A 25148-nucleotide genomic window follows, 5' to 3' on the forward strand; every position below is an offset into this window, starting at 1 on the left:
TCATGGCTCACAATCAGTACCCCATTCCTGCCCACTCCCCATATCCCTTGACCCCGCTATCTATAAGAGCTCTATCTAACTCTCTCTTGAATGCATCCAGAGACTTGGCCTCCACTGCCTTCTGGGGCAGAGCATTACACATATCCACTACTCTTGGGTGAAAGAGTTTTCCGCATCTCTGTTCTAAATGGCCTACCCCTTATTCTTAAACTGTGGCCTCTAGTTCTGGACTCACCCATCAGCGGGAGCATGCTTCCTGCCTCCAGTGTGTCCAATCCCTTAATAATCTTATATGCTTCAATCCCCTCTCATCCTTCTAAATTCTTATCCAAATTTCCGCTGGCACCTCGTTCCACACAAGCACCACCCTCGGAGTCAAGACGTTCCCCTTTTCATCATTAACCTATGACCTCCAATTCTAGTCTCACCCAACTACAGTGAAAAAGCTTGCTTGCATTTATTCTATCTGTACCCCTCAATTTTGTGTACCTCTAACCAAATCTCCCCTCAGTCTTCTAGGTTCTTGAGAATAAAGTCCTAACCTATTCAACCTATTGCTATAACTCAGGCCCTCAAGACCCAGCAGCATCTTTGTAAACTTTCTCTGTGCTCTTTCAATCTTGTTGATACCTTTCCTGTAGGTAGGTGACCAGAACTGCAGACAATACTCCAAATTAGGCCTTACAAACAAACATCAACATAACATCCCAACTAATGTGCCAAAAAGCTCTCTTTACAACGCTATCCACCTGGATCTGCATTCCAGGATTCCTCTGTTCTACCACACTCCTCAGTGCCCTACCATTCAATGTGCAAGTCCCACACTGATTTGCCCTCACAAAGTGCAACACCTCATACTTCTCTACAATAAATTCCACCTGGTGGTATTTTTCAACCCATTTTCCCAGATGGTCTCAATCCCACTGTAAACTTTGATTGTCTTCCTTGATGTCCAATACACCCCCAATCTTGGTGCCATTCGCAAATTTGCTGATCCAGTTAACCACATTATCATCCAGATCGTTGATAAATGACAAACAACAACAGGCCCAGCACTGATCCTGCAGCACTCCACTAGTCGCAAGTCACCAGAGACAACCATCTACTGCCACTCTCTGGCTTCTCTTGAAAAGCCACTGTTGAATTCAATTTACTACCTCATCCTCAATGCCAAGTGACTAAACCTTCTGGATCAGCCTCCCATGTAGGATTTTGTCAAAGGCTCCGCCTGTCCTTCATCCACTTTCCTGGCAACCTCCTCAAAACATCTTATAAGATTGTATTGCTTTATGAATCTGACTCTAGAAAGCTCTTTTCATGTATCAATTTGTCTCCCACATTGAGACATTTCATATAATCTAAAACATGACAATTATGCATGTTTCTATCCACTCTGCAGGCTGAGTATTTTGATGTTTTTTCAGCTCCTCTATGCCATAACTCACACATACATATAAAGGCTGAAAACTTCTGGTAAAAAAAATCAAACAAGCTATGGTCCTGACACCACTTGTGTGAAATCTATTTACTCATTAACAAAGGGTGAAATGGTAGCGAAGGTCAGAGTCACCTACCAAAGGAATGAGGTCAGCCAGGGTTGCTTCTGAGCAGTGTCGATGGCATATGGCAGAGAGCCCCCACCTGTTGAAGGAAACGGGATCTGTTAGCAGTGGTACCCTTCTGCAGGTCCTAAGGATAGAGGAACAGGAAATAAAGCATAAGCAATGTATGGTATACAAGGTTTTGTGCAAGAAACCTCCAGGCATCCCAGCTTCCCTCCACATTCCAAAGAAATACAGGTTGGCAGGTTAATTGGTCACGTGGGTGTAACTGGGCTGCCTGGGCCAGAAAAGCCTGTTACTGTGCTGTATTTCTAAATAAAACTGTGCCTACCATTTTCAAAGGAACCCAATTTGTTCCCTGGCGTTTGATGCTATTAGCTCTGAAGTATTAAATGACCAGCTGTTTGAGTGCTACAAAAGGCCATAAGACAAAGGAGCATAATTAGGCCATTTGGCCCATTGAGTCTGCCCCACTATTCCATCTTGGCTGATTTATTATCGCTTTCAACCTCATTCTTCTGCCTTCTCCCCATAGCCTTTTATACCCAGACTAATCAGGAACCTATCTCCTCTGTTTTAAATATACCCACTGACTTGGTCTCCACAGCCACCTGTGGCAATGAATTCCACAGGTTCACCACCCTCTGGCTGAAGAAATTCCTCCTCATCTCTGTTCTGACACTTGATATACAGTATCTGAAAGAAAGTACGTTTACAGTGATAGAATGCCTAATTAAGTTTCACAGAAACTTCTAACACAAATTAATTCTTAAATTGCAATAACTCCTAGGAAAAATGCACATTCAAATCTTTCCAAATGTTCAATTTCTTTTATTTTAAAAGTGTTTTTTTTCTTTTGGGATTTTTCAAACTGCTCATCAGTACAAGTAAGAATGAATTTAAAATTCAATCCCAAATCCTCCTAAATTCATTTGACAAAATAAATCCCTTTTTGTCCAGACTTTCAGTCAACTGTCCTTTGGGATATTTTAACATGTTGGCAACAATATGTTTTCATATATCTCTGTCTCACTCATGTCTATTTAGCCCATGACATTGACAGCGTCTCTCAAGAGTGAATTTATCAATTACTCTTCTCCTCTCTCACATGCTACAGTAAAGTAGCCGGTATAATCAAAGACCCTAGCCACCTTGGACATTCTCTCTGGTCCCCTCTCCCATCAGGCAGAAGGTACTAAAATCTGAAAGCACATACCATCAGGTTTAAGGCCATCTGCTATCCCACTTGAATGGACCACTTGTACAACGAGATGGACTCTTGATGTCACAATTTACCTCATCACAATCCTGCACCGTATTGTTTGTCTGCACTGCCCTTTCTCTGTCACTGTTACACTTTATTCTGCTATTGTTTTCCCTTGTACCTCAGTGCACTGTGTAATGATTTGGTCTGTAAGAAGAGTATGCAAGATTCCCACTGTATCTCGGTACACGTGACAATAATAAACCATTACCAGTTCTGAATTTGCAATCATATGTGCAGCATCAGCTTCAGCTGCTCATGTATGTACATGCAGGCCAACACTCAAAGTACAGGTTTCCCCTGCTATCCGAAGGTAGAGCGTTCTTATAAAATGGTTCGTAAGCTGGAACGTCGTAAAGTAAAAAAGCAATTACCATTTATTTATATGGGAAAAATTTGTCAGCGTTCCCAGACCCAAAAAAATAACCTACAAAATCATGTCAAATAACACATAAAACCTAAAATAACAGTAACATATAGTAAAAGCAGGAATGATATGATAAATACACAGCCTATATACAGGTAGTCCCCAAGTTACGAAGGTCCGACTTACGAACAATTTGTACTTACGAACCAAGGAAGGAGAACGCTGTCCACCATTTTAAGTCAGATTGCAACGCCGTCTGCCGTTTTAAGTCATTGCCGTTGACACTGTGTTGAGAGTGAACTTTGTACTTGGCTTAAATTTTTCTTAGCAAGATTCACCCTGACACCCCTCCCCCACCTTCTGGTCAGCTGGTGGCAAATGAGATCAGCGCCGGGCTTGAGAATGGAGGTTCCCAAATTCGATCCAGCGACAGACTGCTCCCCATCGCGCTGGGTTGATGTCGAGCTAGCAACTCGACCTCGTTAAAAAAAACACTGCCACCTATAGTTTAAATTCCCATGTGGAATATTGTGGAGAATCAAATACCTGAATCCAAACCTAGCACAGCCCCCACTTGTCCCATTTAACCTGGCTCAGTGCGGTGGACTTTAGGACCTGGGGAGTTCAGTGTGGTGGTCCTTAGGACCCAGCAGAGCTCGTGACCCAGCGGAGCTCGGGACCCACCGCCCACAGTGTTTCTGTTGATTTGACAGGAAGCGATCACGTTTGAAAATAAGGTGGAAATAATAAAGCGATCAGAAAGAGGTGAAACACCATCGGTCATTGGAAAAGCGCTAGGCTACAGTTGGTCAACGATCAGAACAATTTTAAAGGATAATGGAGCATGTGAAATAAACTGACATAAAGCACAGATGCTCACAAGCACGTGTTTAAGCAATGGTGGCTAGAATGCAGTTCCGGGGGAGGAGCTTGGCTGCTCGGGGCGAGCGCTGCCTTTTCTTATAACAGTGAAAACACTCTTCTGTTAGTGAGAACAGGTAACTAATGTAGGTCTTTCGAAACAGTGAGGTGTCATAAAGCGAACGTTTGAAAAATGGTGCCCACTTGTATGTATACATTATACAACCTAGAGATTCGTCTCCTAACAGGCAGCCGTGAAACAAAGCATCCAAAAAATAGCCTATGTGTGTATATACACACTGTGGGGCAGTGATCTGAACTGTCTCCCAGGCCCCCACACCGTTACCTTTTAGTCTGAACTGGTTCACCCCTCACCTTGAGCCTCGACACCCTGACCTTTTCAGTCTCGCCCGGCGCTTAAATCTGCATCCAAAAAACAGGTTCTGCTGTTTTGAGCAGCAATCTGAACCAGCTTGCTCCTTGCTTTGAGCCTCAACACCCTGACCGTTTCAATCTGGCCCAGTGCTTAAATCTCCATCCAAACAGGCTCTGCCACTTGGATACTCCAGACTTCACCAACTCGATTCAGTCTGTGCCCGACTTTTCACGCTCTTCCATGCTCTCAGCGATGGGCCTGCTGCCTTACCTTGCCTTGGTTCCAACACATCTAATTGCCTCCATCCAAAGGGACGTCACAGACCATTACTTGCGATGCTCATTACATTAATGATCTGGAAGAAGGGACAGGGTGTAGTGTATCTGCGTTTGCTGATGAGACTAAATTGAGTGGAAAAGCAAATTGTGCAGAAGATACGGAGAGTCTGCAGAGAGACATAAATGGGTTAAGTGAGCGGGCAATGGTCTGGCAGATGGAGTACAATATTGGTAAATGTGAGGTTATCCACTTTGGAAGGTAGAAGATGGAAGATCAGATTATTATTTAAATGGCACAAATTGCAGCATGCTGCTGTGCAGAGGGACTTGGGAGTGCTTGTGCATGAATCACAAAAGGTTGGTTTGCAGGTGCAGCAGGCTATCAAAAAGGCAAATGGAATGTTGGTCTTCATTGCCAGAGGGAATGAATTTAAGAGCAGGCAAGTTATGCAGCAACTGTACACGGTACTGGTGAGGCCGCACCTGGAGTACTGCGTGCAGTACTGGTCTCCTGATTTGAGGAAGACGATTCCAGAAATGAGTGGATTAGACTACGAGGAGAGATTGAGTCACCTGGGACTGTATTTGCTGGAATTCAGAAGAACGACAGGAGATCTTATAGAAATGTGTAAAACTATGAAAGGGATAGCTGGTAGGTGAGACAAGAACAAGGGGTCGTAGCTCAAGATTCGGGGGAGTAGATTTAGTACGGAGTTGAGGCTTTTCCCAGAGAGTGGTGAATCTGTGGAATTCTCTGCCCAATGAAGCAGTGGGGGCTACCTTAGTACATATATTTAAGACAAGGTTGGATAGATTTTTGCATAGTATGGGAATTAAGGGTTATGAGGAAAAGGCAGGTAGGTGGAGATGAGTCCATGGCCAGATAAGCCATGATCTTATTGAATGGCAGAGCAGGCTTAACTGGCCAGATGGCCTACTCCTGCTCCTATTTCTTATATTCTTATCACTTGCCAGAAAAAAATATGGTTAACAAAATATTTAGTTGCTATCATTGTTTTGTTAGCCACCAGCCAGAAGTCGCTGAGGTTCACCAGTGCCATCTTAAACTGAAGTAGCATAAAACACATGTGTGTGTGTACAGGCAGTTACAAGCACACACGAGAATGTAAGGAACAGAGGTAGGACAAACTCTTGGAACTCCTCTGCTATTCAATGAGATCATGGCTGACCTTTCACCTCAACATCACTTCTATACTAACTGGTGATTGGTTTATTATTGTCACATGTACCAAGATACAGTGAAAAACTTAGCATGCCATCCAGATTATTAGCGGTGAATCTGGATAGGATGCACTCTATGGTGTATCGGCAAATATTGGTGAGGATCATCAGGAACATCCTCACCCTTCTGAGAAAGTAGAGGAGCTGGTGAGTTTTCTTAACTGTGGTTGGACCAGGTCAAGTTGTTGGTGGCACTTACACCCATGAGCTTGAAGCTCTCAACCATCTCTACCTCAGTACCAGTGATACAGACGAGCGTGTTGCCCATCTTGCTTCCTGTAGTCAATGACAGCTCTTTCGTATCCATACAGCACAATATCTAAAGACTGAATACATGTGGAAATGGTCAGCAGATTCAAGTTACCAAGTGTTAACATCTTAGAGGATCTATCCTGGGCCCAACACTTTGATGCAAATGTGAAGAAGGCGCATCAGTAGCTTCACTTCATTACAAGTCTGATGAAATTTGACACATCACCAAAGACTCCAGCAAATTTCTACACACGCACGGGGGACAGCATCCAGACTTGCTGCATCGCAGGCTGGCATGGAAGGGCCAACGTGCAGGTTGCAAGAGGGTACAGATGGTTTTCGACTCACCCAGTTCCATCATGGGCAAAACATTCCCAGCTAGCGAGGAGATCTTCAAAAAGCCATGCCTCAAGAATGCAATAAGGACCCTCATCATTCAGAAAGTGCCCTCTTTTTATTATTAGTATCAGGGAGGAGGTACAGGAGTCTGAAGACTCACACTCAACATTTTAGGAACAGCTTCTTTACCTCCACCATCAGATTTTTGAACGATCTTTGAACACGATTCCTCCTTCACACTATTTATTTATTTAGATGAGGCAAATACATTACGGAGATTTAAGGGTCTCTTAGATAGGCACATTTAGAGACACAGCACAGTAGCAAGCTCAGCAAGCCTGCAACACACAATTACACCCGTGTGCCCAATTAACCTACTAACCCATATGCCTTTGGACTGTGGGAGGAGACCAGAGTACCCAGAGGAACTCATGGTAATGGGGACAGCGGTGGAATGAACCCAGGTCACTGGTGCTGTATCAGCACTGCATTTCCCTCTATGTTACCATACCACCCCATTTCACTCACAATGATTTAAGGAAAACGGATGGTTATGTGGGAGGAGGGCTATATACATCTTGAAACGTCAGTGTAACATTGAGAGGTCTGTACTAGTCTATCCTCTGTGTTCAATTTATTAATTGTAACAGTAATTTTAACGTCTGCACTGTATTGCTGACATGAAACAACAAATTTCATGACATACACAAAGTGGCCACTTTATTAGGTACATCCACTCGTTAATGCAAATATGTATTTAGACCATCGCATGGCAGCAACTCAATGCATTAAAGCATGCAGACATAGTCCAGACTTTGTTGTTGATCAGTGCAAACATCAGAATGGGGAAGAAATGTGATCCAAGAGTGTTTGACCGTGGAGTGATTGTTGGTGCCAGATGGGGTTGTTTTCAGTATCTCAGAAAAAGCCGATCTCCTTGGATTTTCACGCACAACAGTCTCTAGGGTTTACAGAGAATGGTGCAAAACCATAAAACATCCAGTGAGCAGCAGTTCAGTGGGCGAAATTGCCTTATTACTGAGAGAGGTCAGAGGAGAATAGCCAGACTGCTTCAAGCTGACAGGATGGTGACGGCAACTCAGATCACCACACATTGCAGCAGTGGTGTGCAGAAGAGCATCTCTAAATGCACAACATTGAAGTGGATGGGTACAGCAGCAGAAGACCATGAACATACACTCAAAAAGTGGCCACTGAGTCTACATCGGTGACAATAAACCTAATTCTGACCTCGTGATCTGTGTGCTGGGTGGCACAGTAACCTACTGATTAGCATAACACTCTACAGTGGCTGGGGTTAAATTGCTCCCACTGCCTGTAAGGAATTTGTACATTCACTGCCTTAGTATCCTTTAGGTGTTCAGGCTTCCTTTCACGTTCCAAAGACACACGGGTCAGTACGTTGTGGCTAGTCTATGTTGAAATGTGCGGATGCCCTTAGCACATCCTTGCTGTTGACACAAATGTCCATTTTCAATGCATTTCCTGATCCACGTGACAAGGCAAATCGTTACTCATTGTCGGAGGAATCACACATGGCTCAAGTACAGAATTCTAAACATCCGCTTCCCTCTGGATGTAGAAATTCCTGATGTATATAATTACACATGCACCTACATCAAGCGCACGCACACAGACTAGAGCGGATGACACAAGCGGAAGTTGATACTTACCCGGATATCCTTCCAAACTTGTTCGGACGTTCTCAACTGTCGGGTAAACCTAGTCAAACAAGTTCCAATTTACATTAAAATGTAAATATTTGTGCTTCCACTGTGGACTAAACAAGCTTGTTCCCAAATCATTTGTTTGCTGTTGGGAGATGAAAGTCATAATGCTATTGAATTGTTAGTGTACAGAAGGAGGCCCTTCGGCCCACCAAATCCGTGCTAACAGCACCCACGCTTACCAGCCCTATTTACCAGTTCTTGCTCCATCACCTACTGTGCCCTGGCACATCAGTTAGAATACAGAACAGTACAGTACAGGCCCTTCAGCCTACAATGTTGTGCTGCCCTTTTAACCTACTCCAAGATCAATCTAACCCTTCCCTCCAAGTAGCCCTCCACTCACCTTTCATCCATGTGCCCTTTACAATCCCAGGAATGAAAGGGTAAACGTATGAGGAGCATTTGATAGCTCTGGGCTTGTACTTGCTAGAGTTTAGAACAGGGGTTCCACACCTTTTATACGCCATGGCCCGATACCATAGAGCAAGTGGTCTGTGAACCCCAGGTTTAGAAGAACAAGAGGGGATATCATTGAACATGTTGAATGTTGAAAGGCCCAAATAGAGGGCATGTGGAGAGGATGTTTCATATACTAGGACCAGAGGGCACGGCTTCAGAATACAAGGACACCCCTTTAGAACAGAGATGAGGAGGAATTTCTTTAGGCAGAGGGTGGTACATTTGTGGAATTCATTTTCACAGTTGGCTGTGGTGGCCAAATCATTGGGTACATCTGAAGCGGAGGTGGGTAGGTTCTTGATAAGGAAGGGCATGGAAGGTTATGGGAAGATGACAAGGGGATGTATTGAGAGGGATAATAAATCAACCAAGATGGAAAGAGGAGCAGACTCGATGGGCTGAATGGCCTAATTCTGCTCCTATGTCTTACATCACATCCAGATACCTCATTAGTGCTGTGAGAGTCTGTCTCCACCACCTCTAAAGGCAGTGTGTTCCAGATTGCAACCATAAAGTTCTTCTCTCTGGTGTTAGACACTTTTACAGTGGGGATAAGTCTGACCATCCCCATTCGAAGGGTTCGGAGGTATTTGTTCTGCATACTGCTGTCAGTTCTCCCCCCCCCCCCCCCCCCCTCAGGCTGCCCTACTCCAAGAAAAACAAGAGCAGCCAGCCTCTTTCCTCCTTATTATTGACCCCTCCCCAGCCAGGCAACATGTTGGTGAATCCCCTCTGCTCCCTGCCTCATGTGACCTCATTTCTCCCTCTTCTCTCTTTTGCCCGTCTCCATTCTGGATCCCCTCTTGCTTTTCTCCTCACCTGCTCTTGCTCTACCCCATTCCCTTTCCCCCAGGTCCACTGTCCTCTCCCATCAGATCCCTCCTTCCTCAGCTCTCTACCTCCTCCACCTATCATCTCCCAGCTTCTCGCTTTATCCCTCCTTCCCCTCCAGCTGGTTTCAGCTGTCTTCTTTCAGCAACCTTTGATCTCCCTACTTAACAAGAGTCAATCAATTTCCGCTTTAAATAGACCCAATGACTTGGTCTTCACTGCGCCTATGACAATGAGTCCCACAGATTCATCAACCTCTGGCAAAAGAAATTCCTCCTTATTTCTGTTCTAAATGGTGGATGCCCTTCCATTCGGAGGCCGTGTCCTCTTGTCCTAGACCGGGGGTCGGCAACCCGCAGCTCCGGAGCCACATGTGGCTCTTTTACGTCTGTGCTGCGGTTCCCTGTTGCTTTGGGAAATAATTGGTCAGTATTTAATTAAAATGTATTTTATGTTAGTTTGTTAGTTTTTGAAATGTAATTCTAAATTTGAAGATTATGGTGATCTTGTACAATCTAAATAAGATGTTGTGGCGACCCATTTCCTGACACATCTGAACCGGCTCACAATTAGCCAGCGTTCAGGCTAAGGGAGATAGCCTACGGGGGTTTGTGAGTACGTGTCTTTTGCAGCATCCGCGCCCATGGGGGGCGGGTTGAGGGAGGCTTAAAAGCAAGGCTGTTTAGTTCGAATAAAGCTATCTTTGACTGCAGTTTACTGACTGAGTGTAGCACACCGCTACAACGTGTTTTTATCGCTGGCTGTCCAGAGGGGAGGTGCTGAAACGCTTTGTCGCTTGTCTGGAAGAAGTGAAAACTTTCCTGGGCAGCAAAGGGCCCACCTTTCCTGAGCTGGAACAGCCAGAGTGGCTGGAAAAGCTACACTTCATGGTAGACATGACAGCGCACCTGAACACGCTGAACACAGCTCTTCAGGGGTAAGGACGTACAGCCCTGCACATGTTGGAGGATGTTTTGGCATTCGAGCACAAGTTGACAGTGCTTGCCAGAGATTTACAGAAAGGCACATTGTCTCACTTCCCCAATTTGAGAGAGTTCAAACAAGGTCACAACATGATAAATTCGGAGTATTTACATTCTGCAATCATCGCAATGCAAACATCGTTTGGGAAACGCTTCTGTGAGTTCAGAGAGGAAAAAAACACATTATCCTTCCCGGTCACTCCCCTAAGCATCGATCCATCCCTACTGAATACGACTGCATTGTCAGGAGTGAGTCAACCTGACCAAGTATGATAAATATTTTAATTGCCTATTATTTTACGTATATTCATATGTTTTCATTGTTCAGTGAAATAGTCCTTTTATTTTTCAGGTTGACAGCTGGCTGACGTTATTTTTGGTTTGCTGCTGGCGGCAAATTTAAGTTTGGCGTTTTTCATAAATACAAGAAGGACTCAAATAGACATTGAGTATTTTACTTAAAAGTAACCTTCAACCCAACGTCTTTTTTTCGGAGTTCAAAATGTTTTTGTTGCATGCAGAAATGTAATTTTGTTTTCTCTGCAGGAGTTCATCAATTTCATAAATGCAACACATTATAGTTTGTTTATACATAGCATAAAGGCAAAACAAAACGTTGTATGCAGTGTTATTTCATTTTAAATGTCAAACGGGTTTCGCGGCTCCCAGTGTTTTCTTTTCTGTGGGAAACAGGTCCAAGTGGCTCTTTCAGTGGTAAAGGTTGCTGACCCCTGTCCTAAACTCTCCCACTATTACACAGGTCCTCTCCACCGTCACTCTATCTAGGCCTTTCAAAATTCCGTATATTTCAATAAGATTAGGAGAATTTGTTCTACTTGCAGTGTTATGAGTCTTTAGAAGTCTTTTTGCTCAAAGGGTGGTGTAAGCAGAGAATTTGGATACTTTTAAGGCAGAGGTAGATAAGATTCTTGAAGAGTGGGGTGGTCTTTGATGGTTGGGGTGGGGAGTATGTGAAAGGTTATCAGGGCTACATATGTGCAGTTGAGGTTACAGTCAGATGGGCTATGATCTTACTGACTGGCAGAGCCAATTCGGGTGTCTGCGACCCCAATACTCCTGATTTATTTATTTGTGTGGATGTAGCACAGTTGGAGGCCAATGTTAATGGATCTACAATTAACCCTGTAAACCTTTGAAGCATTTATCTATTTCCTTTTTCTGTTGCATCTGCTTTGATTCAGGCAAAAATAAACCAATAAAGAAACCCCCAGTTCTGGATTCTCCCACGAGAGTGTGCAAGCTGCAGTAAGGCAAGGGTTAACATTGTGTCCGGGCAGAGAGAATGCAGACAGCCCAAGCAAGAAAGGTCTTTGAGGAGCAGAGCTTTTTACAACAAGAGGGAACGTATTTTACGCATCCACCTTGTCACAACCCAATTTACCCATTTCAATCAAGTGCCCACTCTTTCTTCTAAGATTGGTCCTATAGAACTATTCTTCATAAGCCAGCCCACCCGTTCTAGGTATTCACGAGCGATTCGATGAGTATATTCACCAAATGGAGAGGAGATGGCTTCAGACTGCCCAGGCATTTCTGATCTGGGCCTAGTGTCGCGAGACTCTCCTTAAACTCCGAGCACAACCATTTTGTTCCATCGCCTCCCAGGGAGCCGATGCTGGAAAACTGGCCAATCAGAGGCCACGATTCCCGACTTGCCACGGAGGACCCACAGCCACTCAGCACCTAGGGAGAGAACACAGAACATTATCGTTCAGAATGGGCCCTTTGGCCAATGGTGTTGTGTTGACCTTCTCTAAGAACAATCTAACTCTTCCCTTTGACATAGACCTCCATTTTTCTATCATCCATGTGCCTATCTAAGATTTTCTTAAAAGCCTCTAATGTATCTGCCTCTACCGCCTCCGCTGGTGTACGTTCCACGCACCCACCACTCTCTGTGTAATGAACTTACCTTTAGCATCCCCACCCCCATCACACCTTAAAAGTATGCCACCTCATATTAGTCTCTTCTGCCCTGGGAGGAGGTCTCTGGCTGTCCACTCCATCTATGCATCTTATCATCTTCTACATCTCTACCAAGTCGTCTCTCATTCTCCCCCACTCCAAAGAGAAAAACCTTAGCTTGCTCAATCTGTTCTCATTAGGACATGCTCAGCATCCCGGTAAATCTCCTGTGCATCTCCTCTGAAAGAGCACAATGAAATAGACCATTCAGCCCATCAATATAGTCCTGGCTGATCTGCCCCAGGTGCATACCCCTCCTCTGTGCCAGATACCCACAACCCCCAATTCCCTGATAGTTCAACAATCTACCTATCTTCACTTTAAATTCTTGAGGAGATGGCTGCAGAAAACGCCAGGGCAGAGAATTCCAGAGGCTCCCTGCAAGAAGGAACTTCCATGTCCTTTGGTTTTAATTGACTAATGCCTTATGCCCCTTTGTTTGAGATTCTCTCGCTACTGAAAAGATCTTGACATACTTGTCGATAACACAAGAGTTTCTAGAGAAGTTGGAAATCTTGAGCAACACACACACACACTCACTCACTCACTCTGTTGGAAGAACTCAGCCAGTCAGGCAGCATGCATGGAGAGGAATAAATTTTCGATGTTCGGGGCCGAGACCTTCATCGTCATCACAGAGGAAGGGGACTTACTTGGTCTTCCTTCCTTCTGGCTTCAGTCCCCTTTCTTTCCAGTCAGTCCTGATGAAGTGCCCCAGCCCGAAACATCAAGATTTATTCCTCTCCATAGATACTGCTCGACTTGCTGGGAATCTATAGCTTTTAGTGTGTTGCGTGTCCAGATTATCATGGTTTTCAATTCAATAGCGACACACACAAAATGCTGGAGGAACTCAGCAGGCCAGGCAGCATCTATGAAAAAGAGTAAACAGTTGGCGTTTGGGGCCGAGACCCAGAAGAGGAAGAGATGAGGAGAAGCTGGAGAAGAGGAAAAGATGAAAAGTCTGACTAAGAAGGTTGGGGGGGGAGGGGGGAAGAAGAAGTACAAGGTGGTAGGTGACAGGTGGAACTGTGAGAGGGGAGAGGTGAAGTAAAGAGCTGGGAAGGTGATTGATGAAAGAGATAAAGGACTGGAGAAGGGGGAATTTGATAGGAGGGGACAGAAGGCCATGGAAGAGAGAGGAGGAGGAGGAGGAGCAGAGGGAGGAGATGGGCAGGTAAGGATATAAGGCGAGAGACATAAATGGGAATGGGGAACAGGGAAGGGGTGGGAGGGGCAATACCAGAAGTTTGAGAAATTGATGTTCATGCTGTGAGGTTGGAGGCTACCCAGATGGAATAGTAGGTGTTGCTTCTCCAACCTGAGTGTGGCCTCATCGTGGCAGTAGAGGAGCCATGGACTGACATGTCAGAATGGGAAGTAAATCCAAAAGCGTTGGCTCACAGCTCAGAACACGAAAAACAACCTCCCCTCCAATGGACTCTGTTTACACTTCCTACTGCTTCATTGTAGAAGCTAACATAATCAAAGACTCCTCCCACACTGTGTATTCCTTCTTTTCTCTCCTCCCTTTGGGCAGAAGATGCAGAAACCTAAAGTATAACCAGGCTTAAGGACAACTTGGTATGATAAAATGGACTCCTGACCTCACAATCTACCTTGTTATGACCTGCCCCTAACTGCCTGCACTTCACTCTCTCGGGGACTCTCACACTTAATCCTGCATTCTGTTATTGTTTGTCCTTGTGCCACCCCAATGTACTGATCTGCCCAGCAGCATCTCTACTTTCTGCGAAGGCTGAGGAAAGTCCATCTCCTGTCCCCCATCCTCATCACATTCTACAGGGGTTGTATTGAGAGTACCCTGAGCAGCTGCATCACTGCCTGGTTCGGAAACTGCACACCACCTCAGATCGCAAGACCCTGCAGCGGAGAGTGAGGTCAGCTGAGAAGATCATCCGGTTCTCCCTTTCCGCCATCACAGACATTTACTCTATACCCTGCATCCGCAAAGCAAACAGCATTATGAAGGACCCCATGCACCCCTCATGCAAACTCTTCTCCCTCCTGCCGTCTGGGAAAAGGCACCGAAGCACTTGGGCTCTCACGACCAGACTATGTAACAGTTTCTTTCCCCAAGCTATTAGACTCCTCAATACCCAGAGCCTGGACTGATACCTTACTGCCCTATTGTCCTGTTTATTATTTATTGTAATGCCTGCACTGCTTTGTGCACCTTATGCAGTCCTGAGTAGGTCTGTAGTCTAGCGTAGTTTTTTTCTGTGTTTTCACGTAGTTCAGTGTAGTTTTTGTACTGTTTCATGTAGCACCATGGTCCTGAAAAACGTTGTCTCATCTTTACTGTGTACTGTACCAGCAGTTATGGTCAAAATGACAACGAAAAGTGACTTGACTTGATGAAATTATCTGTACGGATGGCATACAAAACAATGATTTTTGTTGTACCCTACAACTTCTGACAATAACAACTCAATTTATATTTCACTATCGCCTCTTAACGCACACCAGCAAATGTCAGTCACCCTATAGTCCCATTCACTGTGTCATGCTTAACTTCTATGCAGCATCAGTTTGCCAGCTTACAGAAGTTATTTTCTGCCAGCCTGTGTGCACCACCCCTCCCCCACAATCTGTGTGATGGCCGAGCTGGATTTACATACCTTTCGGAGTTTTAGGTGACCCCATTTTTGCTTCTCGGTACCTTGGTGACGACCAGGAGTGGAACCAATGAGATAAACCCTGCACAGGGAATGGTGTGGAAAGAACCACAGTCAAAGGCAGAACAGCTTGATCAGCACAAGGTGAGCCTCAACATGTCCGAAAGTGAAAGATTTTTGTTTTCAAGTGTAGTTACTGTCATAAATGCACAGAAGCACAAAGTAAGATCTCACAGACAGTTACGTGACAATGGCTAGATCAGTAAAAACACAAAACAGCAGGTCAGGCAGCATCTATAGAGACGGAGGTATGGTTAAATAGTCTTTTAGATTAGATCAACAGCTTGAGGATACAGAATGTAGAACTGTCAGCACAAGACCTTCAGCCCATGATGTTGCTAACCTAACCCATCCCTCCTACACAGACCATAACTTTCCATTCTTCTTACATCCACGTGCCCATCTAAGAGTCCCTGTTGTATCACCATCCCTGGCAGTGCATTCCAGCCACCCAACCTCATTTCCCCAAATCCCTTTACAACTTCAACTGCTGGAAATTCTCTGCATCTGGGTGGAGAGAAACGGGAGTTAACGTTTCAGGTCACAGACAAATCAAACTTGTTAAGCTGCAGGGAAAGCGGAGGAGTCGTGAAGTCTCTGATAGAGTGAACCATGGGCTTAAGCCTTAAACAAGGTGCCCTGGCCCATGAGTGAAGGGGAACAGTTAAGAGAACATATTCTAAAGAATGTGGGAACTACAAAATACAGAGCAGGTGATGATGCCTGGTAGGTCAGGCTGTAGATCCTCCACACACAGAAACAGAACTGTATCGTATGGGAATAGATCCCGTGCTTCATGATGCATGTGCCGAACACAATGCCAAATTATTCTTCAGGACTGATGAAGGGCTTCAGCCCAAAACGTCCATTGTTGACTCTTTCCCAGTGATGCAGTCTTACCTGCTGAGTCCCCCCAGCACTCTGTGTGTGCTGCTTTGGATTTGCTCTTGTTTAGGTTTCCTCCAGGTGCTTTATTCCCCCCACATTCCAAAGATGTACCGGTTAGGGTTAGTTGTGGGCATGCTATGTTGGCACTGGGAGCATGGTGGCACATGCCACCCAGCACAATCCTCACTGATTTGATTTGACGCAAACAACACAATTCACCGTTAAGTTTTGATTTTCACATGACAAATAAAACTAATCTTTTCTTAAAATCTTTTTTGTTGGGGCATTGACAGGTGCTTGACAGGAACCTGAAGAGACTCACTCAATGTTTTAGTTATAGCTTAATTTCTGCATCAGATTTTGGAACAGTCCACAAACCCATGAACACTAGCTCACTATTTTGCTCTCTCTTCAAACTACTTATTTTGTTTTAACAACGTTTCTTTGTGTAACTCTCAGAAGCTTCTTTATGTATCACACTGGATAAACAACAAATTTCACAACATACCCCAGTGATAATGCATCTGATTCCAAGGTGGGTCGGAGTCACAAGTGCCTGTAGTTGTAATGATGCCAAATTTCCTTTTATGAAGAACACTGGCAATGAATTTTTAACAACACTATGGCCTCACAGTCACCACTGCTGATGTTTTGTATTTCAGATTTATTTAATTGGGTGAATTAAAATTCTTCACTTACTGTGGGAAATCTGAACTCAGGCCCAGAAACTCTGGTATGTGGAGACCGGAGGCCTATCCTGAAGCTTGTGTTTGTTAACACAAACAATACATTTCACTGTATGTTTCTAGATACATGTGACAAATAAACCTGAATCCAAGGGAGCAAAGGACAGGCCATTTGGCCCATCTGGCCATCTGCCACACAGGAGGCCCACCTTTCCCTTGTGATCATGTACCTCAGTATGCAGAAGTCCAAGGCACCCACATGGTAAAAGATGGTGTGGCCTCCACAGAGCCCTGATCTCAACATCACTGAGGCTGGCTGGGATAACCTAGACAGACGAGGCAGCCAAAGTCCGCAGAAGAACCGTAACAAGTTCTCCAAGATGCTTGGAGCAACCTACCAGCCGATTTTCTTATAAAACTGCATGACAGTGAATTTATTTAAGAGAATTACAAGAATTCATTTAAATTGCTTTAAGGGCAATGGGTGGTCATACCAAATACTGATTTGATTTAAGTTTTTTTTAAACTGTTTGCTGCTCTTTATAGTAATTTTTTTGATATTTCATTCTGTGAAAGTGCTGCCACACGGAGGCAGAGTGGTGAAGGCGGCTTCCGGCACACTGGCCTTCATCAGTTTTCGCAGTGAGTAAATAAGTTGGGATATTATGCTGCAGTTGTACAAGACACTGGTGAAGTAGCACTTGGAGTATTGCTACAGTGCTGGTCACCTCGCTATAGGAAAGAGGTTACTGAACTAGAAAGAGTACAGAAAATATTTATGATGATGCTGCTGGCACTTGAGGTACTGTGTTATTGCAAGAAGTTGGAAAAGCAAGAACTTCTTGGAGTGTAGGAGAATGAGGGGTTTTGGGCCCCATATCTGGGTGTGGTGTGAAGATTTGCCTCTACCAAAGGAGGTGAAAGGCAATAGCCTGCAGGTCACCCTTGGGCAAGGCATAGCACCTGTTTAGCCACACCACCCCGCAAACAAGGTCACATGAAGCCATGTGAGCAGCTGGTGGATATCACAAGTGCTGGTTATACGACCACTGGCGTCAGGCAATTTCTCAACAGTATTGACCATAGCTGGGGTTCACCCGTCTTGTAAAGACACTGCCCAGAAGGTGGCGATTTCAAACCACTTCTGTAGAAAAATTTGCCGAGATCAATCGTGGTTATGAGACTTTGATCACCCACATACGATATGGCACATAATGATGATAATGACCCAAGGAAGGAAGTGCTGGCACTGAAGAAGGTCTAGAGGAGGTTTACAAGAATAATTCCAGAATTAACGTATGGGGTGTTTTTGATGGCTCTGGGCTTGTACTCGCTGGAGTTTAGAAAAATGGGGGGGGGGGGGGGGGAATTTCAATGAAACCTACCAAATAGTGAAAAGCCCAGTGAGCATGGAGAAGATGTTGCCATAGTGGAGGAGTCTAGAACCATGGGGTATGGTCTCAGAATACAAGGATGTCCCTTTAGAAAAGAGATTGACTAAAAAAAACCCCTCCTAGAGGGTGTTGAATGTGGAATTCATTGCCACAGAAGGCTGTGGAGGCCAAGTCACTGGGTATACTTAAAGGAGAGTTTGATAGTTTCTTGATTAGTAAGGGTGTCAAAGGCTATGGAGAGAAGGCAGAAGAATGGGGTTAAGAGTGAAATTAAATAAGCCATGATCGAATGATGGAGATAACTCAATTTCTAATTCTACTCCTATATCTTAAGGTCTTATAGATGTGCATAAATCATGAAGGGCACAGATAGGGTGTATGCACACAGACTTTATCCAACAACACTCACAGACAGGGTGCATGCACACAGACTTTATCCAACAACACTCACAGACAGGGTGCATGCACACAGACTTTATCCAACAACACTCACAGACAGGGTGCATGCACACAGACTTTATCCAACAACACTCACAGACAGGGTGCATGCACACAGACTTTATCCAACAACACCCGAAGGCACAGATTAAAGTGAGGGGAGAGATTTCAGGGGCGCAGAGAATGATTTGTTTAAGGAATGATCTGTGAGAGGAAGTGGTTGAGGCATGTACATTAACATTTGGATGAGAAAGGTCCAGAGGGAGTTCAAAGTTAATTAATTATTGAAGTACGTATACATCACTGTATACTAGCCTTTTGTAGGCATTCACAGTAAAACAAAGAAATACAATTGAATCAATGAGAGACTACACACAACGTGCAAACTATGTAAACACAAAATAAGTAAATTAATAACACTGAGAAGGAAATAAACAATAGAGTTGGGCCAAATGCAGTCAAATGGGACTAGCTTAGCTGGCCATCTTGATCAGCATGGACAAGTTGGGTTGAATGGCCTGTTTCTTTATAATCTAGCCTGCTGTATAACATCTCTACCCCTCAGTGAGGGTGGCATGCCCCACATTCTCACCACTCTCTGAAAGGGGGCCCCAGCAATTCAGAATTCAGAGGTTTACCTGGTTAATGATAAGTCATGCTGCTTAACATGATCAATCCACTCAGACAGCCCAGATGACCGGTAAGATGCCAGGTAGTCAATCAAATCCCCTTTGAAACCTGTGGCAGATTCACCGGCTGTTTCAGGACTCCCTTCTGGTAACCGTGGATACAGAGGGCTCACCCATATCCTGGCAACAAGGAAGGAAGGAAAACATAAAAGTTTAGAAAGACAAACAGCCATTTATGGAAATATTCTTTTTATGACCTCAGGATATCCCTAAGGACTTAAAGAAACACTTTATTTTAGTTATAAGAGTTTATTTACAAACATTATACAATAAATCAGGGCTTCATAAAATATTTAGAGTTTCAAATTAACATACAATTATTTCACACGAGCCACTGAGCAGCGCTCTCCGAAATCTCCCATTGTGTCCTTTGGCCCAAGGGGCAAGCAGGTCAGTTTGGAAAGTACCCTCATCTGCCTGCCACCCAGACCTGTGAATGGTCAGCTCAAAGGGCCCAGGAGCAAGCCAAGCAAGAGACTCCCCCGAGCGTCTCTCTCCCCCCTGCATCGGGTGACCATAGGGTGGGGCTAAAGGGTAACCAAAACTTGAAGATCATCCCCTCGAGATATTCAAACAGAGGCCACAACCTCTCACATTCCATTTACATGTGATACACTGACTCCACCCGGCCACAGAAAGGACAGGTGGCGTGTCAGATAGTGTTTAGCCTCAGTTAAACTGCAGAAATGGGGAGAGAAGCTCAAAGCAAGATGTCACAGGCAGGTCATATTGGAGTGAAGGGTCTTGACCCGAAATGTCAACAGCTCACTTTCTGCAGTTTCTGCCTGACCCCTTTGAGTTCCTCCTGCATTACTCCAGATTCCATAGGACCATAAGATACAGGAGTAGAATTAAATTATAATCCCTCTCAACCCCATTCCCCTGCCTTCTCTCTGTAATGTCCACCACCAAGCAGGATAGAACCAGACTACAGCGCACAGTGAGGACTGCCGAGCGCATCATTGGAGCCTCCCTGCCCTCTATTGTGGACCTGTACTCTTCCAGGTTGAAGAAGAGGGCGGGGAACATCATAAAGGACTCCTCCCATCCTGCGCACGGACTGTTTGAACTGCTTCTGTCTGGTAGGTGCTTCAGATCCCTCCAGACTAAGACTAATAGGCACTGGAGAAGTTTTTTCCCTACTGCGGTCACTTTGCTGAAAAGTTAACTGCCGGTTAACTGTCGGCTAACTATTACTTGGATTGCACTACTTGTATGTATAATCTATATTTTCATTTATATTTATCATCTGTTATGAGCAGAGAGACAACATCTGCCGGAAGTAAATTCCTTGTATGTGTACAGGTACTTGGCGATTAAAGTCTGATTCTGATTCTGATCAAGAACCCATCAAACTCCACTTTACAATATATCGAACAATGAATTCCACAGATTCACTACCCCCTGATGAAAGACCCTTCATCTGGACTTGAAGCGTGATGAAAGGTGGAGGCAGATTATGGAATATGGAGTTATAGGGTTCTACTTTGCTCTTGCTATCTTGTACTGGTGTGTTCAGCCTTAAATAGACTGCCAATGATGTCTCTGGGCTGGATGTAATTGGTAGTCTAGTTAATACAAGGCAAGGGTTAAGGTACAGAAGAGGATAGATTACCAATAGTGTAGCAGTCAGTTCGAGCAGAAGGGTAATTAAAGAGAGGCCTTTGAGAACAAAGCTTCCTTATTGTACAGCAGGGAGACAAAGCCATTTGGCAAAACAAGGAAGGAAGACATAAACTAATGAGGGACAACTACTAACTTCGAAGTATCAGTGGTTGTTAGTTTCTTTTTTTTGTAATTTATATTTTTATTGAAGATCATCATCAAACATTTCCATAAGATGTATTTCAGACATTGTACATACATATCATATAATCATATATATCACAAATCTCCACAAAGTATTTATCTGAGGTGGTTGTTAGTTTCCATTGACTACTAACACCTGTATTGTATTTGCTGACTGAGCATAAAAATACGGAATCTGAGTGTGCACAATTTACCAAATGGTCATTGTCCATAACTGCAAATCAATTCTGTATAAAAATTGGCATTTCACTGTTCCGACTTCAGAATGGCGTGGCAACAGGGACTGGGCTATCCTCCTCGTGTACAACTAGATAAAGTGTGATTGGGGAACAGACATGAGCTGTCATCAGTGACGACACCCCTGCGATGGAAATGGAACCGTTGGTTTTCCCAGTGCTTTCCCAGGTCAATCTTCCCCTAGATGTTTCCTGGAATCAATCTCCCACCCCCGAACATCCCTGATGCCAGTCTTCCCTACCCCTTCTTCCTCCTAGTCTTACCCCTGTGTCTTCTGGTACCAATCGTCATGGATTAAGTTGGAAGTGTGGATCACAACTCGAAAACCTTCCTCGTATAAAAGCAACATCATTTTCCTGCAGGAAAGAGGAGCAGATAGGAAAAACATTAGGTGAAGCACCAAAATACTCACCTCAAGAAAGTGATTGTTAGTTTACACCTGATCAGTTCAAAAGGATTCAGAAAAGAAGTCCTGAAGTTCTGTAGCATCTTGCACAACCTCAGAACACAAGTTCAAGATACAATGCACAAATGGCCCTTCTGACCTTTCAACCTGCTCCACACAGCATCCCCCGATTTAACCTCATCATCAGATAATTTACAATCACCAATTCATCTATCAACGTTACGTCTTTGGAATGTGGGAGGAAATCCGAGCACCCGGATGGACAGTCACAGGGTAACATTCCTCTGGATTCCGGTGTACCCAGAAAACATAGCAGACGAAACAAGATAGCGTCGTCACAAAAAAGTTAACAAAATACAATTCATAATGCATTTGCAGTACACAGCACAGGAAAACAGTAAACAGCTCACTGTGCTAGAGATGAGATCTCAGAGTCCAGGGGAAGAAGCTGTTATCCAGTCCAACACTCTTAGTCCCGATGCTCCAACCAGAATGTTTAACAGTTAATTTATACACTAGCATTGGATTTAGAATTATTGCCACATGTACCAAGGTACAGCGAAAAGCTTGTTTTGAATACTGTTCTTACAGATCAAATCATTACACAGTGCATTGAAGCAGAACAAGGTAAAACCACAGGACACAACAGCAGAATCAGGCCATTTGGCCCATCCAGTCTGCTCCAATCGTGGCTCTTTTATTTTCCCTCACAACCCCATTCTCCTGCCTTCTCTCGACGTTCTTACTAATCAAGAACCCATCAAACCTACATTAAAAGTACCCAATAGCTTGACCTCCACAGCAGTCTATGGCAATGAATTCCACATAATCATCAGCCTCTGGTTAAAGAAATTCTTCCTTATTGATGTTCTCTTCTGAGGCTGTGCCCTCTGATCCTCCTCAGATCCACTCTGTCTGGGCCTTTCAATATTTAATATGCCTCAATGAGAACACCCCCCTCAGCACTACATCCTTGCTTTTATATTCTAAAACACAATAACAGAACACAGAGTAAAGCACAGCAGCTCCAGAGAAAGTGCAGTACAGATAAAACAATAAGGTGCAAGGTCGTACAGAGAAACTCAGCAAGAAGAGCAGCATCAACGGAGGGTAATAAACAGTTAATATTTCCGGCTAACTCTTCAGCAGGACTGGGATGAAGGATCCTGACAAAGGGTCTTGGCCGAAAATGTCGAACGTTCATCACTCTCCATAGCTGCTGCCTGATCTGCTGAGCTATTACAGCATTTTGAGTGTGTTGCAGAAAATTCAAAGATGCATCTTTACACCGAAATTGGGGAAGAAGTGCAATTGTGTAGCTATATTTGAGGGGAAGGTGGTGGGAGGAGATTTGCTCGGTTGAGATGAAGAGGAGGGAAAGAAAACTCTTGTGGGCTAGCCTAGATCTTTTGGGCTGAATGGACATTTTCTGTTCTGTAAACCAGTGAGATTGTGCACTTGACATTAAAATACCCTTTGTCAACATTGTCAAGCTTAACATGCCCTGTAATTGCTTTTCTTTTATGACTTTTCATAATTCAGAAGCCAATCTAAACTCGGTATTGTCCAATGAGAACAGGCTCTCTCAGCATCTTAAACGAGTTCAGTGATTCATTTACAATGAGCTCATCCGTCGGTGCTTAACACTCATGTGAAATTATGCAGTCTGTTATTTCAGTGAAGCTATCAATTCCATGATGGATAAACTGCGGCAGAGAAAGAGCAAAATAACCATGTGCAGGATGCATTTTACACTGCATGTCACATATCGAACTTAGGACATGACTAGTATCAGAACTTAACAGAACTATTATCAGAGATTGTATTGTGTACAGTTTTGGTCTCCCTGCTGTAGGAATGCTTTTATGAAACTGGAAAGAGTGCAGAAAAGATTTACAAGGACGTTGCCAGGACTTGAGAGACTGAGTTATAAGGAGAATTTGTTTAGGCTAGTACTTCATTCCTTGGAGTGTAGGAGACTGAGCAGCGGTCTCATTGAGGTATACAAAACCCTGAGAGAGGTCCATTGGGTGAATGCAGTCAGTCTTTTTCCAAGCACTGGGCAATCGAGAACTCGAGGGCATAGGTCTAAGGTGAGAGAGGGATGTTTTATTAGGAACCTGAGGGGCAACTTTGTTTTTGTATAGACACACACAGAGATGGCATACAAACATGGAATGAGCTGCCAGAGAAAGTGGTTGAGGAAGTTATAGCTTTTGAAAGTCAGCTTGACAGGTGCATGAACAGGAAAGGTTTGGAAGGATAGGGACCAAAAATGCAGGCAAATGCCACCAGCTAGAATAGGCATTGAAATCGAACTTGGTTTATTACTGTCACGTGTACCAAGATACAGTGAAAAGCTCGTCTTGCATACTTTTCAACAGATCACAGTGCACTGAGGTAGAACCAGGTAAAGCAGCAACAATGTACAATAATGTATTATGGCATCTTGGTCAGCAAAGACCAGTTGGGGCAAAGGGCCTGCTTCCAAAGCTATCAAATATTGAAAGGGCTAGAGTGGATGTGAAGAGGGTTTCTGACAGTGGGGAAGTTGAGAGCCAGAAGGCACAGCCTCAGAATAGAAGGATGTCCCCTTAGAACAGATATAAGGAAGATTTTTTTTTAAAATCAGAGGGTGGTGAATCTGTGGAATTCATTGCCATAGATGACCGTGGAGGCCAAGTCATTGGGTACATTGAAAGCCGTGGTGAAAAGGTTCTTGATTAGTAAGGGTGTCGAAGGTTACAGGGAGAAGGCAGCAGAGTGGAGTTAGTTGAGTGGGGAAAATAAATCATGATCAAATGGCAGGCAAAATTCTGGAGGAATTCAGCAGGCCAGGCAGCATCTATGGAGAAGAGTACAGTCCTGATGAAGGGTTTCGGCCTAAAACGTTGACTGTACTCTTTTCCATAGATGCTGCCTGGCCTGCTGAGCTCCCCCAGCATTTTGTGTGTGGGCCTTAGATTTCCAACATTTGCAGATTTTCTCATTTATGATCAAATGGCAGTGCAGACTCGATGGGCTGAATGGCCAGACTCTGCTCCTATGTCTGAAGGTCTTATAATTCCCATTTTCCTCAGTGTGAGAGAATCGACAAGACACACTGGAGCAAATGGCCAGCATATCACCAACCTTGTGCTAATAAGAATCAGGACTTGGCTGGCAGGTGTAGAGGACATAGGGCGTTGCCAAATCCCACTCCACCTCAAATGAGCCCAAATGGACAACGGGTGCATGGAAACGTCACCTCCAAGTCAAAGACAATTCAACGCTCAAAGTACAACTATTATCGAAGTACGTGCCCGAGTCCACGACCAGGGAGTTAGTTCAGACCAGAGGTGAGTGAAACAG

General features: G+C 44.3%; 1 protein-coding gene across 1 annotated transcript in view; it reads right to left on the minus strand.

The window, feature by feature from the left end:
• tdp1 (tyrosyl-DNA phosphodiesterase 1) overlaps window positions 1-25148 on the minus strand; it is an 85237-nt gene that overhangs the window by 39466 nt on the left and 20623 nt on the right. Inside the window, exons 7-12 of the mRNA XM_059961259.1 lie at window positions 21655-21747; window positions 19295-19465; window positions 15194-15272; window positions 12081-12269; window positions 8236-8284; window positions 1575-1641 (exon numbers count right to left, since the gene is read on the minus strand). Coding sequence (XP_059817242.1) covers window positions 1575-1641; window positions 8236-8284; window positions 12081-12269; window positions 15194-15272; window positions 19295-19465; window positions 21655-21747 — 648 coding nt within the window. The remainder of the gene's footprint in view (window positions 1-1574; window positions 1642-8235; window positions 8285-12080; window positions 12270-15193; window positions 15273-19294; window positions 19466-21654; window positions 21748-25148) is intronic.

This window comes from Hypanus sabinus, chromosome 2, assembly GCF_030144855.1.
Source record: "Hypanus sabinus isolate sHypSab1 chromosome 2, sHypSab1.hap1, whole genome shotgun sequence".
Taxonomy (NCBI): domain Eukaryota; kingdom Metazoa; phylum Chordata; class Chondrichthyes; order Myliobatiformes; family Dasyatidae; genus Hypanus; species Hypanus sabinus.